The sequence below is a fragment of the Panthera leo genome, chromosome B2, assembly GCF_018350215.1.
Source record: "Panthera leo isolate Ple1 chromosome B2, P.leo_Ple1_pat1.1, whole genome shotgun sequence".
NCBI classification, from domain to species: Eukaryota; Metazoa; Chordata; class Mammalia; order Carnivora; family Felidae; genus Panthera; species Panthera leo.
This window is the reverse complement of record NC_056683.1, coordinates 16,860,046-16,873,481: the sequence shown is the minus strand read 5'-3', so window position 1 is coordinate 16,873,481 and position 13,436 is coordinate 16,860,046. Positions and strand designations below refer to the sequence as shown.

Below are 13,436 nucleotides of genomic sequence, written 5' to 3'. Positions count from 1 at the left end.
CAGCACTGGTGTTACCCCAAAACTCATGAGAAATGCAGACCTCAGCCCCACCCCAGACTACGCAGTCAGAATCTCTGGGAGTGAGGTCCAGGAACTCGTTAGCAAACTCTCCAGGAAGTTCTGGAGACACTCACTGGGTTAGACATAAATTTATCACTTACAAATCCTACTGACTCCTCAAAGCTAATAGACGACTTTCACTGATGTTATGTGCCCGGCACTGATCTAGGCTTTTAATTTCTCGTAACAACCTTATGAGGTAAGTCCTATTATTATGCTCTCTCCCGACCCATTTTACAGATGAGGAAACTGAGGCATAGAGGCATGAACACACTTGCCTAAAGTCTCGTGGTAGATACATGGGGATTTGAAACCCAGAGTCCGGTTCTTGAGTCAGACTTTATTTTTTTTTAAATTTTATTTTTTATTTAATTTTATTTTTTTTAACATGAAATCTGTTGTCAGATTGGTTTCCATACAAGAGTCAGACTTTAAAAAACAGAGGTTTCTAAGAACAGTTCAGGTAAAGCACCGTGAGAGGTCAGAAGAAAGAAAACTATCTCCAGGTGGAAGAATGAAAAATGGCTTTGAAAAATACTGATGCCTGATTGCCACCCTTTCCCTCAGAGATTCTAATTTTCTGGGGGTGTGGCCTAGGCGTCAGGATTTTTAAAAAATCTCCCAAGTGGTTCTAATTAGGACAGATAAGGTTGAGAACCACTTGCCTAGAGGAACTTCCATTTGGACATTTGGATCCGGCCTTCCCAAGAGAGGCGGGATGCAATGGACAAAGAGAGAGAGAGGGAGAGAGAGATGGAAAGCAAATGCTGGGGCGATGCCTTCGTCTAAAGGGCACGGGGCCAAGAGGGTCAGCAAAGTAGCAAAGAATGATCTGATGGTACAAGACAGAACAAACAGGAGCCCCAGAAGGGAGGAGGAAGCTTCGAGCCAGAAGGGTGGTTCCAGGGAGGGGTGGGAAGCAAGCGTTAAATGTCATAAACCCGCGGCCACCCCAATACCCGTCATCTACTTTTGACACTCAGCCCTCAGGCTGTAGAATCTGGAGTACATGGATGTTAGAGGAAGTCGCCTCCTCCACCCTTCCCCACTCCCACCCCTCCAGCAGCCCTCACCTCACCCCTGGTTTCACTTCCAGCTGTTCAGGCCGCAGCAGGCAGCTGCTTTAGTAAGGAAGGACAGGCATGGGGCCCGGGCCCCGGCGAGGAGGCCCACACTCTTCTATCAACATAGCAATTAATCACGTCCTGAGCTCGGAGAGTCTGCCAGGGTTTCTGTCTTTGGGGAGAGGCCGCCTCCACCCAGCATGTGAGGTCCATGTGACCGCTTTCCTTAGCAAGAGCTTTCTAGAGTCCCCATGAGTCAAGCTGGTCCTAACTCTCTCTTGCTTTTCCCAGTCAAAAATGTCGAAATCGGACTGGGGGAAAGAACACACTACTCAGAGGCTCCCTGGCTTCTCCTTCATCAATAAAACTTTTCTCCGTGCCGCAAACTGGCCAATCGCCTCTCCACCTCTACCCCCCAGCTCCCGTACATACGCCACGCTGTGAAGATGCCAGCTGGGTGCGTAGAGCAGCCTTGTCCCCGCCGATCTTCATCTTGCATTGGCATGCCATCATCTGTCTCAACAAGGAATATTTGTGGAGCCCTCACAAAGGAGCTCGGGAGGGAGGCGCTAGGATGTTGCCAAGAGAAATACGTAAGCCAGAACTAGGGTAGAGAGGAGCCACACAGCTGAGCTGGAGGGCAGGGAGAGGGAGGTGCCATAAGCTCATTCAATGGGTAGGCTCCTTGGACGGCCACAAGAACAGGTCTCGACCCAATGGGACAATCCTTGTCCAATGGGACAAGGGTCTGCTCAGTCCCTAAGGACAACACAGTGAAATGGTTGTCAAACAAGCACAGCAAGAGCAGTCAAGGGCGACAATGGTAGTTATTAGGGACTGAATGATGCCCGCCCCCCCACAATTCACATTGAAGTTATAACCCCCAGTGCCTCTGAAAGTGGCTTTACAGAAGTAAGTGAGCTAAAATGAGGTCGGTAAGGGTGAGTCCTGATCCAATAAGGCTGGTGTCTTTACAAGGGGAGTTCTAGGACACAGACAACAGCCAGAGTGAGGCATGACTGAGTGAGACACAGGGAGCACGTCAGCATGCTGAGGAAGGGGCCTCAGGAAAAACCAACACTGCTGATACAGTCATCTTGGACTTTTAGCCTCTGGAACTGTGGGAAAATAAATTTCTGTTGTCTAAGCCACCCGTCCGTCATACTTTGTTATGGTGGCCGGAGCGGACCAACACGGGAGCATTAAAACAAGGTAGCAACAACTGGCCCAGTTAAGAATCTTACAACAAAATTACTGTCATTTAGATTTCTTTTCTTTTTTTTAATGTTTTTTAAAGTTTATTTTTGAGAGGGACAGAGAGCAAGCGCGGGAGGGGCAGAGAGAGAGGGAGACACAGAATCGGAAGCCGGCTCCAGGCTCCGAGCTGTCAGCACAGAGCCCGACGCGGGGCTCGAACTCACGTACCACGAGATCACGACCTGAGCCCAAGTCCGACACTCAGCCGACTGAGCCACCCAGGCGCCCCACTGTCATTTACATTTCTCAACTATTCTGGCCACCAGGAAGGCACAGCTAATGGTATCTTCTTGACCAGCATTTGCCTGAGAGCTACTGCCCTGTGATTTATCTTTTCGACCAGGTCTGCTCTAAATCTCTTTGGTCTTTGTGCCTTTTATTCTGAAATGTTGCTGGTCTAAGTTTGTTAGCTGGCTTCCGCTTTTTTTTTGTTGCTAGCTAACAAATTTACCACCTGGGAAGGCTGAATTACGTTTTTTATAACTAGGGCAATTTAAGAAACCATAGCTAAAGGAAATTTCGTTTTTATATTCATGTGTCTTCGCAAGATTCACAAAAATCTTGAAATTATGGAAACTTAGCCTTTCTAAGTCATTAAGTTCATTTCTTTGCCTTTAAGCCAGAACTGTCTTCAACTGTCTCAGGAAATGAGAATTTCTTCTATTTAAGAAATAACTCCAGAGAGGGAGATTCCACAAGTTTTTCTGAACAAGGCATTACAACTCTCATTGGATGAGTCGTCATCCAACGCCCAGCCCAGCTCTGTGCCTGACTTGAACGGGCTGGACCTTTCTTAGGTCTTGCCTTCCAAATGAGGCAAGGTTTACAGTGGGAGACTATTCCAGAATAAAACAGCAAATGGGGACTAACTGTGGTGAGTATTTTCTATAATTGCGGTGATGAGAGTAGTGGTGTTTGGGGGCAGGTAGAAGAAACCTTTGCTAAAATCTAGCTGCAGAATGTGCAATATACTGTTTCAAACATCATTCAGGTGCAGTTAGCTTCAGTAAAACACCGAGATAAGAGAATGAGATAGAAAACATAGGAGAAATGAAGAATATAAGCTGGCAACAAGTGGAGGAAAACGAGAGAAGAAACCAAGAATACTGTCAGGGGATTGGAAGAAGAATTCTAAGAACGCTCAGCCAGTGTTGTGTGCTGATGATAACTGGCTTCGAGAAACAGCAGGATGGGGGTGGGGAGACGACCCTACAGGTGGGATGGGGGGCCTGAGAGACCAGGGTTTAACTCTTCCCAGTTAGACCCATGTTCTGGTCATTTATTCATGCCACCAACATTCACAGAGTGTAGGTGCCACAACCTGTATTAGATACAGTACCGGCCAGGGCAGGCCCTGTGCTAATGTGTCTTTATTAGGACGAAGAAGAGAGGAGAAGCAGGAGGAGGCATCTTTCCTGTACATTTACTCTTTTATGTTATGTAGGTCAGGTTCCCTGGGAAAGGATCAGATGCTTAGATCTGCCTGCAGAGTGTTCATTGAGGGGTACCCCCCGGAACAACCGTGAGCGGGAGGGAAGAGGGGGGACAGCAGGTCTGAGCGGCAGGAAAAGAGGAAAAGCAATGCATTGGCATGAAATCGTCTGGTCCCCAAAGGAACTCTGGATCCGAGCTGACTCTTCGGTGTGGTCCCAGAGCCCGGCCTTCGCACCACAAATCAGCCAGTCACTGGATGCAGCAACTCCAGGGAGGGCCCTAAGTCTTGTCTAGGCAGCTCCCTTCGGCTAAAGGGCAATCCTAGGACAGGACCCTAGCTGTGAGTCATCACCAGCCAACACTCTTCCCGGGAACTGGGGAACGGGTACCTCGATGCTAGGGAGATGGGGGGGGATCCTGGGGGCCACACCACAGTATCCACTACCTATGAGGACACTGAGGCTCAGGGAAGTTAGGTAACCCACACAAGATCACACAGCCCGTGAACGACAGAGCCAGCACTCACACCCAGGTCACCCGTCCTCTATCTATACTGTGTGTAAAGAACCCACCAAAATGTCATGGCTGCTCAGTAAGCTACAGCTATTCTGTTTTGGGTGCTGGTGGTGACAGGTTCCTGCCATCGGTTCTCCTCCTTTCAGCCGCCTGAGCGCTAACAACGGGGGCCTTAAGCATTTTTGGGAAAGGACAGTTCAGTGTATTTCTGACTCTGTTGCGCATCAGAGATCCACGGATTGATATATTGACCTGATGATGGAAATCCAAGGTTGGCCCCGAGTATCGAAGTGGGGGCCGGAACGTAAATGGGTCCCTGTCTTCCCAGTGTTCGGGAGCTGCTTTGGAGTTTGGACCCATGGAGGCTCCTCAAGGATCTCTCTTCCGCTGGCCCTGCTTTACCGTCCCTGAGGACCTCTGTGATGAGGTTGCTCTTGTCATGGTGACAGCTTGAAGAGAATGAGGTCGGAGCTGCCTGAGGCTTGGGCAACTTTATGACAAATGGAGGGAAAGGTCGTGTCTCGGTTGGTGAAGTGGGGAGGGCCCCACCCAGAATCTCCCCTGGAGATCCCAGTTATGTGGCACCACCTCCAACAGGGCTTCAGAAGGAACCTTACTTTTAAAAAGAGGAAAACCCAGCAAGCCGTTCAGTCAACAAGCTAAATCGAAGCTAAAAGTCCCCTCCGTCCCCCACCTCCTAGCTTATATTCCTTGAGGTCAGAGACAGTCCCTGGATGGAAATGGAGTGGACTACGGAGGCGGGGACACAAAATTTGTGGAGGTCCCGGGCGCTGGAAGCCAGAGCCAACATGGGGACCATGAGGATGTCCATAGCACTGCCTTGTCTCCGCTCCCAGCTTCAGGGGTTTCCCCATTCATCATATGCTCCCTGCTTGAGCCTGCAAAGTCTACTCCCAGGACGGCCCCAGATCCCGAGGGCTGCACCCGCACAGGTCTAGCGGGGGCTCCGCGGTGGCCATCCTTTGGCTGGGAAGCTGGAGCGTGTCACCCACAGAGGGAGATACCAGAGCAGTGAGGCAGGTGGGCGACCCTTGCCCGGAGCCGGGAGCCACCAACCATGGTGCTGTGAGGGGACCGATGTCCCACTAAACCGCCTTTCCCTCCGCACGACCTCTATTCAAAGACGGGATGACTAGAAGCTCATCCCCACCCTCCTACCTTCTCTTTTCATCATCCAGCGCATACAGCATTCTGAGTGCTTCTGGCACGCCAGGCCACGCACCCCTCATGGTCACTCTGTGATGAGGCACTGCTTTTCTTTCTATTTGGCAGCTTTGGGAACCCAAAACACAAAGAAATACCTAGCCCAGTGTCACGGAGCCTGGAGGTGGGAGGCTGAGGTACCATCCCAGAGACTCATGACCCTAGAGCTCATGCTTATAACCACCAGGCTACACAGCCTCTCCCTCCCCACAGAGAATCGGCTGCCCCTTCCCTGGGGAGGGTGGACTCCCTCATTAGGCAAAACCTCCCAACTGCCCTCTCCTTCCTTTACTCTCCTTAAGCACCAGGCAGGAATAGGTCACTGTGCCCAACTCTCAGTGACACCCATCCCACCCCAGCCCCCCACCCCCGCCACCAAGCCTGTGTGTCTTCCCTTTGAACGCCCTGGGATGCTTCAAGAGGAAATGGGACGCTCAGAATGTCGACCCGCACCAAAGTGGATTGTGCTCTTGAAAGGAGGCATAACTGACACTCAGCCAAGTAAAAATTGAGGCTGTTTCAAGGGAGGGGGTGTAATTTTCCTGGAGAGCAGGCTGGGGTACTGACTTCCACAGGCTTACATAAAATAAACTGAAGGGTGTTAGAGCAGGTTACGAGACTTCTATGACTTTATAAACACAGCCATTAGCTAGTCACTAATTAATCCTTAGTTAACACCAATTAATCATTAAGAGACGCAACCCTTCATCAGCCCATGAGGCCTTAAAAGCAGAGCAATGTTCAGGCCCAGTATCTCACCTTGGGTAACATATGTGAAATCTATTCTTTAAATCGATCCGCTGACACACGGCCAACCACAGTCAACCCATCGTCGCCAACTGAGAAACTCTGCATCAAGTCACAATTTCAGTGACACCTAACAGAGCCCGGAAAGGAAACAGCTGCAGGTGAGCCCCTCTCTGCTCATTTCAAAGGCCAGAAGATGTCAGGAGAGATAATATTGCACAGGGAGGCGGAAAACACTGAAGGTCAAGTGCGGTCAACGTTCCAAGTCGCTCAGTTTTTATACGGGGGTTACGCCATGCCAGCCATTGTAGCAAATCCAGTGTAGAACCAGAATGTCAGGAGACAAAGCTCCTGGTTTAGAGGATTTATGATTTTATCGGAATGTTAAGACTCACATGTGGGTGGAAATAAGAAAATCGTACTATACCTAAATAAGCAGGGGCTGAGAGATGTCATAAAAACTCAGGGAAAGGGGAGCCTGGGTGGCTCAGTCAGTTAAGCTTCTGACTCTTCAGTTAGGCTCAGGTCATAACCTCATGGTTCGTGAGTTCAAGCCCCACATCAGGCTCTGCACCGATGGCACGGAGCCTGCTTGGGATTCTCTCTCTCTCCCTCTACCTCTGCCCCTCCCCTGCTCACACACACATACACACACACACACACACACACACACTCTCTCTCTCTCTCTCAAAATAGATAAAACAAACATTAAAAAGAGTTTAAAAAAAAACCTCAGAAATAAAAAAACAAATGTGGGCTGGAGTTGGTCAGCAGAGATTTTAAGGAAAACATGGGATATCAGGGGTCTATGAAAACAGCAAAATGGTGGAGGGGCAGGTAGGCCTTTCATTCAAGGACGGTGTAAATACAGGCAGAACAGTGACGGCAAGAAGCGTAGGGACCAATGCTGGAAAAGACACAGGCCTTCCTGGAGAAGAGACCAGCTTTTCTGGGGAGAGGGGGGCCTGAAGGCTGGGTAGGCAGGTGAGCTCACACGTCAGGAATTTGCAATTGGTTCCATAAGGTAGGAGGGAGCCACTGTGGTTTCTTCAGTAGCAGACCCCATTTCTCAAGCAGGCTCATGATGTTTATAACAAAACTAAACCAAAAACAGTGCTTTGGGAAGATTAATCTGGAATCTGAGCGGTAGATAGATGAATTGCTAATGAGAGGGCAATGAAGAGATAATCTCGTCACCCAGGTACAAATTAATAAGAGCCTGTAATAAGAGGGATATTAAGATTGGGGAAGAAGGAAGGAGCCTAACAACAGGAAAAAGATAGGATTTGGTGGCTGATTAGTCAGGGAAGCGGAAAGGGGATTAATACTAGGAAATGATAGTGTCTTTGACAAGATAAGTGGCTTTTTTCCATACTTGGAAATATGACAGCTCTGGGGCACGGAACTGAGTGAAAACGAAGAAGTCAGGGAGCTGGTTTGTGGGAGTAGGTGATAAGTCTGTTCTCAGCCATGCTTAGTGTGAGGTTCCATACTGGGCTTGGGTTAGATTCCACTATCCACCCCGACTACAGACACCCTTGTCTTTTAGTTGACCATTTCTAAGATAAAGCCAATGGATGCACAGAGCAGAGGTTTTTACTGAATTATTCTAGCTTCACAAAAGCATTTCTTTGTTGTTTTCCATTTATGCGTCTATTTCATAAAATCCTATGACTCAAACAAGCAGTCATCTTGATAATTTCCAGGGACCCTGGAGCTACGGGGGCTTGGGTCTTCCAGGCCAAAATCAAAAGCCAGCAAATGGCCAGGGAGGGGGAAGCAGAACATCCAGGCGTCTTTGCTTCGAACCTTCTGAATTTCCTCCCCTTACGGCGTAACGCGTTCTGACCACGCGTAACCTCTGCTTAGGATCGTGATTCCAAAGGACTGGAATATTTTTGCCCGCTCTCTGAAATCAGAGGTTTTCACCACACCCTACATTTTAGTTAAAAATCTCAAACATCCATTAGCATCCCCAAAGGATGTGCTATTTTTAGCTTTTAAGTCTGAAAATATTTTTACATATTTCCAACACATTGTTTTTAATCGAGTTTTCTCCCATTCATTTTTGCTTCATTCATCAGAATGTGGTCAGCTGGGCTAGAGAGACGAGAAGGAATCAAGTCATTGGATTGGTTTGTAAATGGTTGAAAATGTGTATTTGCCATTTGGTTGGGTGATTTATCCTTTAAGATGGAGCCTGAGCCTATAAAAAATTGAAGTGGGATCTGAACATGGCAAAACGTGTTTGCTTTTCTTAGATAAATCTGTTAGTCTGCGCTGGGAAATGGCATCGTTCCCCCCATTGGAAATTATGCTTCCCACACAACATCCGCCACTCTGCCTTCCCTCACAGATTTCCCCAAGCAAAGTTCAAAATCCTGCCTGTGTTTGTAGTCAGTCCCCTGGTGAAGCCATTCATTTAGTCTTTCCATTTGGGCTCTCTGAGAAGAGCTCCACGACAGGATCCTTTTCGAAAGAGCACTGGGCAACTAGTTCAACACGTAGCTACAGGTACCTTCTGAATTGGGTCTCTCAGAGCAAACTGTCAAGGAAAAAGCCAAAATTTCCAGACAACGAAGAAGGAAGGCAAAGAATGGGATCTGGCATCCGATAAAATTCAGAGGTGATAGGTGCAAAAACACTGATACTCTAGACAAACAGATCGCTTCCTGGTATGGTCATACCGACTTACCAGATTTAGGAAGGTCAAGTATTTCCACTGTCCACCATTTAGAAAGATTTTGGATTTCCGCTGGTCCCCTCCTTGCTTCGAGATGTAGTAATTGAGAAAAAGATACCAGCTCCAAACAAGGAAGTGGTAAATGCATGTGCAAGTTCTCCTCATGGCTAGCTCTGACCTCGGAGCCATGAATGTCTCAGGGAGCTCTCCTCGGCGTCCTTCTCCTCCTGTGGATCATAGGTGGTCCCGGGGCAGGCCAGAGAGCTGTAAAATACACCCCTCAGGGATTGAGAGTTCCAACAAGGCTGAATTTTGCTTCTCTCGTAGGCTCCCTCCCTGATAAACCTGGGAGACAGGATTATTCCTGGCTTTGAGATGCTTTCCTTTAGATAACAAGTAATCCTCAGATTTGCATAAATACTTAGGCAGGGAGGAAGGCCAGAACTGCCCTTTGCACTGTTTGGCTGGGGTGGGGGTTGAATGACCTTATTGTGAAACGCCAATAAACTAATAAATACTGTCCTGGCCACAGTATTTCTCTCTTTTCTCTTTTTCTCTTTTCTTTCCTTTTCATTTGGACAGAACAAGAAAGCTGGGACAATACTTCTTGCTAGATGAGGATCAGGTCGATGTACCAGAAGGGAGACATTACGGGCATGTTTATGCCACCGAGGGAGAGGGAGAGGGAGAGGGAGGTAAGGAGAATGGGAAAGGATGTTGTAATCTTGTTCCCGGGGTCTCCAGGGCCCTATGAAACCTGCAACAAACTTTGCTCTCCGGGGAACGGCTCCGAGATTGTTGTTTTTTTTTTTTAAGTTTTATATCTAAGCCCAAGAGAATCAAAGGTTAGCCAGGGCTCCCCCAGATATTTATTTGCATGGGTATTTCTGAGCCCTGAGAGGGAAGAAGCATGGCGTGAGGTCGGTGGCCAAAGAAGCACAGGAAGAGGTATGTAGTCATGACCCCAACATACCTGAGTTTAGACACTGCTGGGAGACAGTGAGGGTCTCTGCATTGCCTTAGAGAGGACGAGCATGTGCTCGGGCCGGGCAGCAGAACCGGGCCCTGCTCAGGTTCAACAGAAGGACCCTGAGAGAGCGCCAGAAGTGTCATACCTTGTGACGTCACCAGCTTGTTTCCCCGGGCAACTGACTCAGAGGGTTCTGCGCAAATCCCCAAGGGAAGGGCTCCCAGTGCCAGTATGCAAGTCTGGAGTTGATGCTGTTGCATGATTTAACCAGGGCTTGCGAGTACTGGGAGAAGGAACCATAGGCTGCACGTGGGCTGCAAAAGAAAAACAGACCCACCTCCTAAGAGTCATCAGGCCCCAGACATCAGGAAGCGTGGTAGATGGTGGCCCAGGGTGGGGAGAGCAAACCCGAGCCAGCAATGGAGGGTCTTCCTCGGAAGTGTTGCCAGGGGAGAGGGTGATCTGGCAAATGGTGACATAAAACTCTAGACACAACTCCATCCATGGCCTGGGTTAAAATTGCAAACGACAGGGGCGCCTGGGTGCCTCGGTCGGTTGAGCGTCCACCCTCGGCTCAGATCGTGATCTTGCAGTTCGTGAGTTCGAGCCCCCCGCCCGGCTCACTGCTGTCAGCACAGAGCCTGCTGCAGATCCCCTGTCCCCTTCTCTCTCTGCCCCTCACCTGCTCATGCTTTCTCTCATCCTCAAAAAATTAAATGAATAAAATAATGGCAAATTACAAAAGCAGCTAATGCTTTGCCAATACTTACCGTGACAGGCCTTGTTCTGAGTGCTTCACACCTTAGCTCGTTTAACACTCTAAACACCGCTATGAAGTAAGTACCACGATGAACCTCACTATTAGGAACTCCATTCTCAGATGAGGAAATGGAAGCCAGGCTGCTAAAAGGATGCTCGAAAAGTAGCAAGAGACAGAGCTATAGTCTGCACTCTAACCAGCGAGCCTGACCACAAAGCAACAATGTTTGCTCTGCAGAACCTATGACTTCCTTTGCAAACGTTTCTCCACTCCCCGCTAACCCCTCTTATTCCTCTATCTCTCCCTTGGGAAAGTTCTCTCAGGAAAGGACAGGTCCGTTTTGAAACTTGGCGCACACATAAGCTATTGTGCTATGTCTCCTGGGGTGTTTTCACGGTATCTGCCATTATGGATTTAGAGGTTTTATCCCCTTACACAAAAATATCAAGCAAAAATCTGCAGATGTGTAAGGATTTGGGGAAAAAGTGAGAAAAGAGAGGAAGAGAAACATGCAAATGTCTGGGATGCATACACCCAACCTGGGGGTACCTTTTAACACCAGGATTCTTTTTCTTTCCTGCATTAACCTCAATGCCCATCGATGAAGCCTTTCATAAATATTGATACGATTATTTAAATTTGTAAGTTGCTCAATGTTTGACATTGGAATCCAATCGTTAGCTTTTTAATGAATGGATAAGATGATATATGAGGATTTGTGTATAGAAAATATATAATTTTTGGGGGCGCCTGGGTGGCTCAGTTGGTTGAGCGTCCGACTTCGGATCAGGTCATGATCTCTCGGTCTGTGAGTTCGAGCCCCGCATCAGGCTCTGTGCTGACAACTCAGAGCCTGGAGCTGCTTTGGATTCTGTGTCTCCCTCTCTCTCTGGCCCTCCCCTGCTCATGCTCTGTCTCTCTCTGTCTCAAAAATAAATAAACATTTAAAAAAAAAAGAAAATATATAATTTTTTAATTCAGCATATTTCTTATAAAAATGTGAAAATGAAATTCTACCTGTGACCATGTTCACATCACAATTTGTACGTGTGGTTGAATAACCAGATACATTTTCATGAAGCACTTTGGCCATCTGTCTCCTGCTCTGAGAACAGGTAGAGCTCTGGGGAATAATGAGTGTTACTGTTTAGCTACACAATATTATAAACTAATACATACTAAATCTGCTGTTAGCCTGCCTTTCTCCGTTTTCCAAGTATCTTGAGACCTCACATCATATCCAGGCAACGCAACAGAGAATTGTTTCCTAATTTAATAAAAAACTGACAGAAACATGCGTTTTTTTCATAGGAAGTACTAAAAACATACAATAAGCATATTTTATACTTTGAATTGAACAGATAACTTGACTACTAAAAAGAACATTCTTTGAAACTCTCTACCCTCTGGGAGTTTGGAACACCAGTCTTTGATGTCACAAATGCTTACTGAGCAACTGCTAATTGCCAAGTACTGTGGATTCCTTGGGGAAAGAGAGAGAGAGAGAGAGAGAGAGAGAGAGAGAGAGAGAGAAAGAAATATTGAGAGATCCAATCCCTGGCCTCATGGAATCTTTATTCTAGTAGGGGGTGTGGACATTAAAGAATAATACAATTGGGCGTTAATTTATAATTCTGGTAACTTCTGTGGAGGATAATCGCACAAGACCTGGAGTGTTCTGAGGTCAGGGAAGCTGGCCCTAGGAAGCCACACATGACCAGGGCTGCCCTCCCCACGCCTCCAACATGCTCTGACTGTTCTACCCAGTCTTTTGTGTGAGCTCCTCTATCTTTGCTCTTCCTTATGTGTTGGTGTTTCCCAGGGACCTGCTCCAGCCCTCTGTCCATCTCCTTACATACCCACCCTGGTGACACCGCCCACCGCAAATCACAGTGTTTGCCACTACTTTCCAGTTTATGACCACAAATTTTATATATGTACTCCCAGCCCTCTCCCCATCCTCACAAAGCTTCAAATAGATCTTTGAGTACATGTTGCATATTTCCTGAATGAGTCAGATGCACTTCAAACTCAAGATCTCCTAAATGAACTCACCGTCTTGCCCCAAACCTGACTTTCTGCCTTTATCCTCTGTCTTGGGGGGATGGCCCCATGGTCCACCTGGGAGTCTTCCTGGTCTCCTCTGTCTCCCTCTTTCCCCAGATCCTGACAACTTCATCTCTAAATCAAGCACAAGTCGGTCCTCTTCTTTCCATCTGTCTCTAACTGCCCCGGTTCAAGTCTTTCCAATCTCTTTCCAGGACCACGACAACCGTCTTCTACCTGGTTTTCCTAATTCTAGTCTTATCCCCAATTTGGTATTCTCTCCAGCCTCATTTTGGTTTTACATTTGATGTTCCTCCAGCCACACCTGGCTATGTCGTGTGCCAGTGCCTTTGACTGGATACCATCCTCTAAAAAATGCAGCTCAGCACTTTCCTTCTCTAGGAATCCTTCCCTGAACATCTCCTCAAACAGGCCATATTATGGCCTTTTGTAGCAACCTGGATGGAACTGGAGAGTGTGATGCTAAGTGAAATAAGTCATATAGAGAAAGACAGATACCATATGTTTTCACTCTTATGTGGAGCCTGAGAAACTTACCAGAAGACCATGGGGGAAGGGAAGGGAAAAAAAAAAAAAAAAGAAAGAAAGGTTAGAGAGGGAGGGAGCCAAAGAAACTCTTAAAAACTAAGAACAAACTGAAGGTTGATCGGGGGT

At 47.6% G+C, this 13,436-nt stretch overlaps 1 protein-coding gene across 5 annotated transcripts in view; it reads right to left on the bottom strand.

Moving 5' to 3' along the window:
* The window catches only part of LOC122219561 (androgen dependent TFPI regulating protein), an 83,042-nt gene extending 72,938 nt beyond the window's left edge, over window positions 1-10,104 (bottom strand). For 3 of the 5 annotated variants that reach the window (XM_042937895.1, XM_042937894.1, XM_042937892.1), the window contains exons 1-2: window positions 9,959-10,093; window positions 8,998-9,249 (exon numbers count right to left, since the gene is read on the bottom strand). In XM_042937895.1, the coding sequence (XP_042793829.1) occupies window positions 8,998-9,174 (177 nt within the window). In that variant the 5' untranslated portion in view covers window positions 9,175-9,249; window positions 9,959-10,093. Of the gene's footprint in view, window positions 1-8,997; window positions 9,250-9,958 lie in introns of all 5 variants that reach the window. The other 2 variants (XM_042937897.1, XM_042937893.1) reach the window with 2 other exon arrangements.
* Between the last annotated feature and the right edge of the window lie 3,332 nt (window positions 10,105-13,436).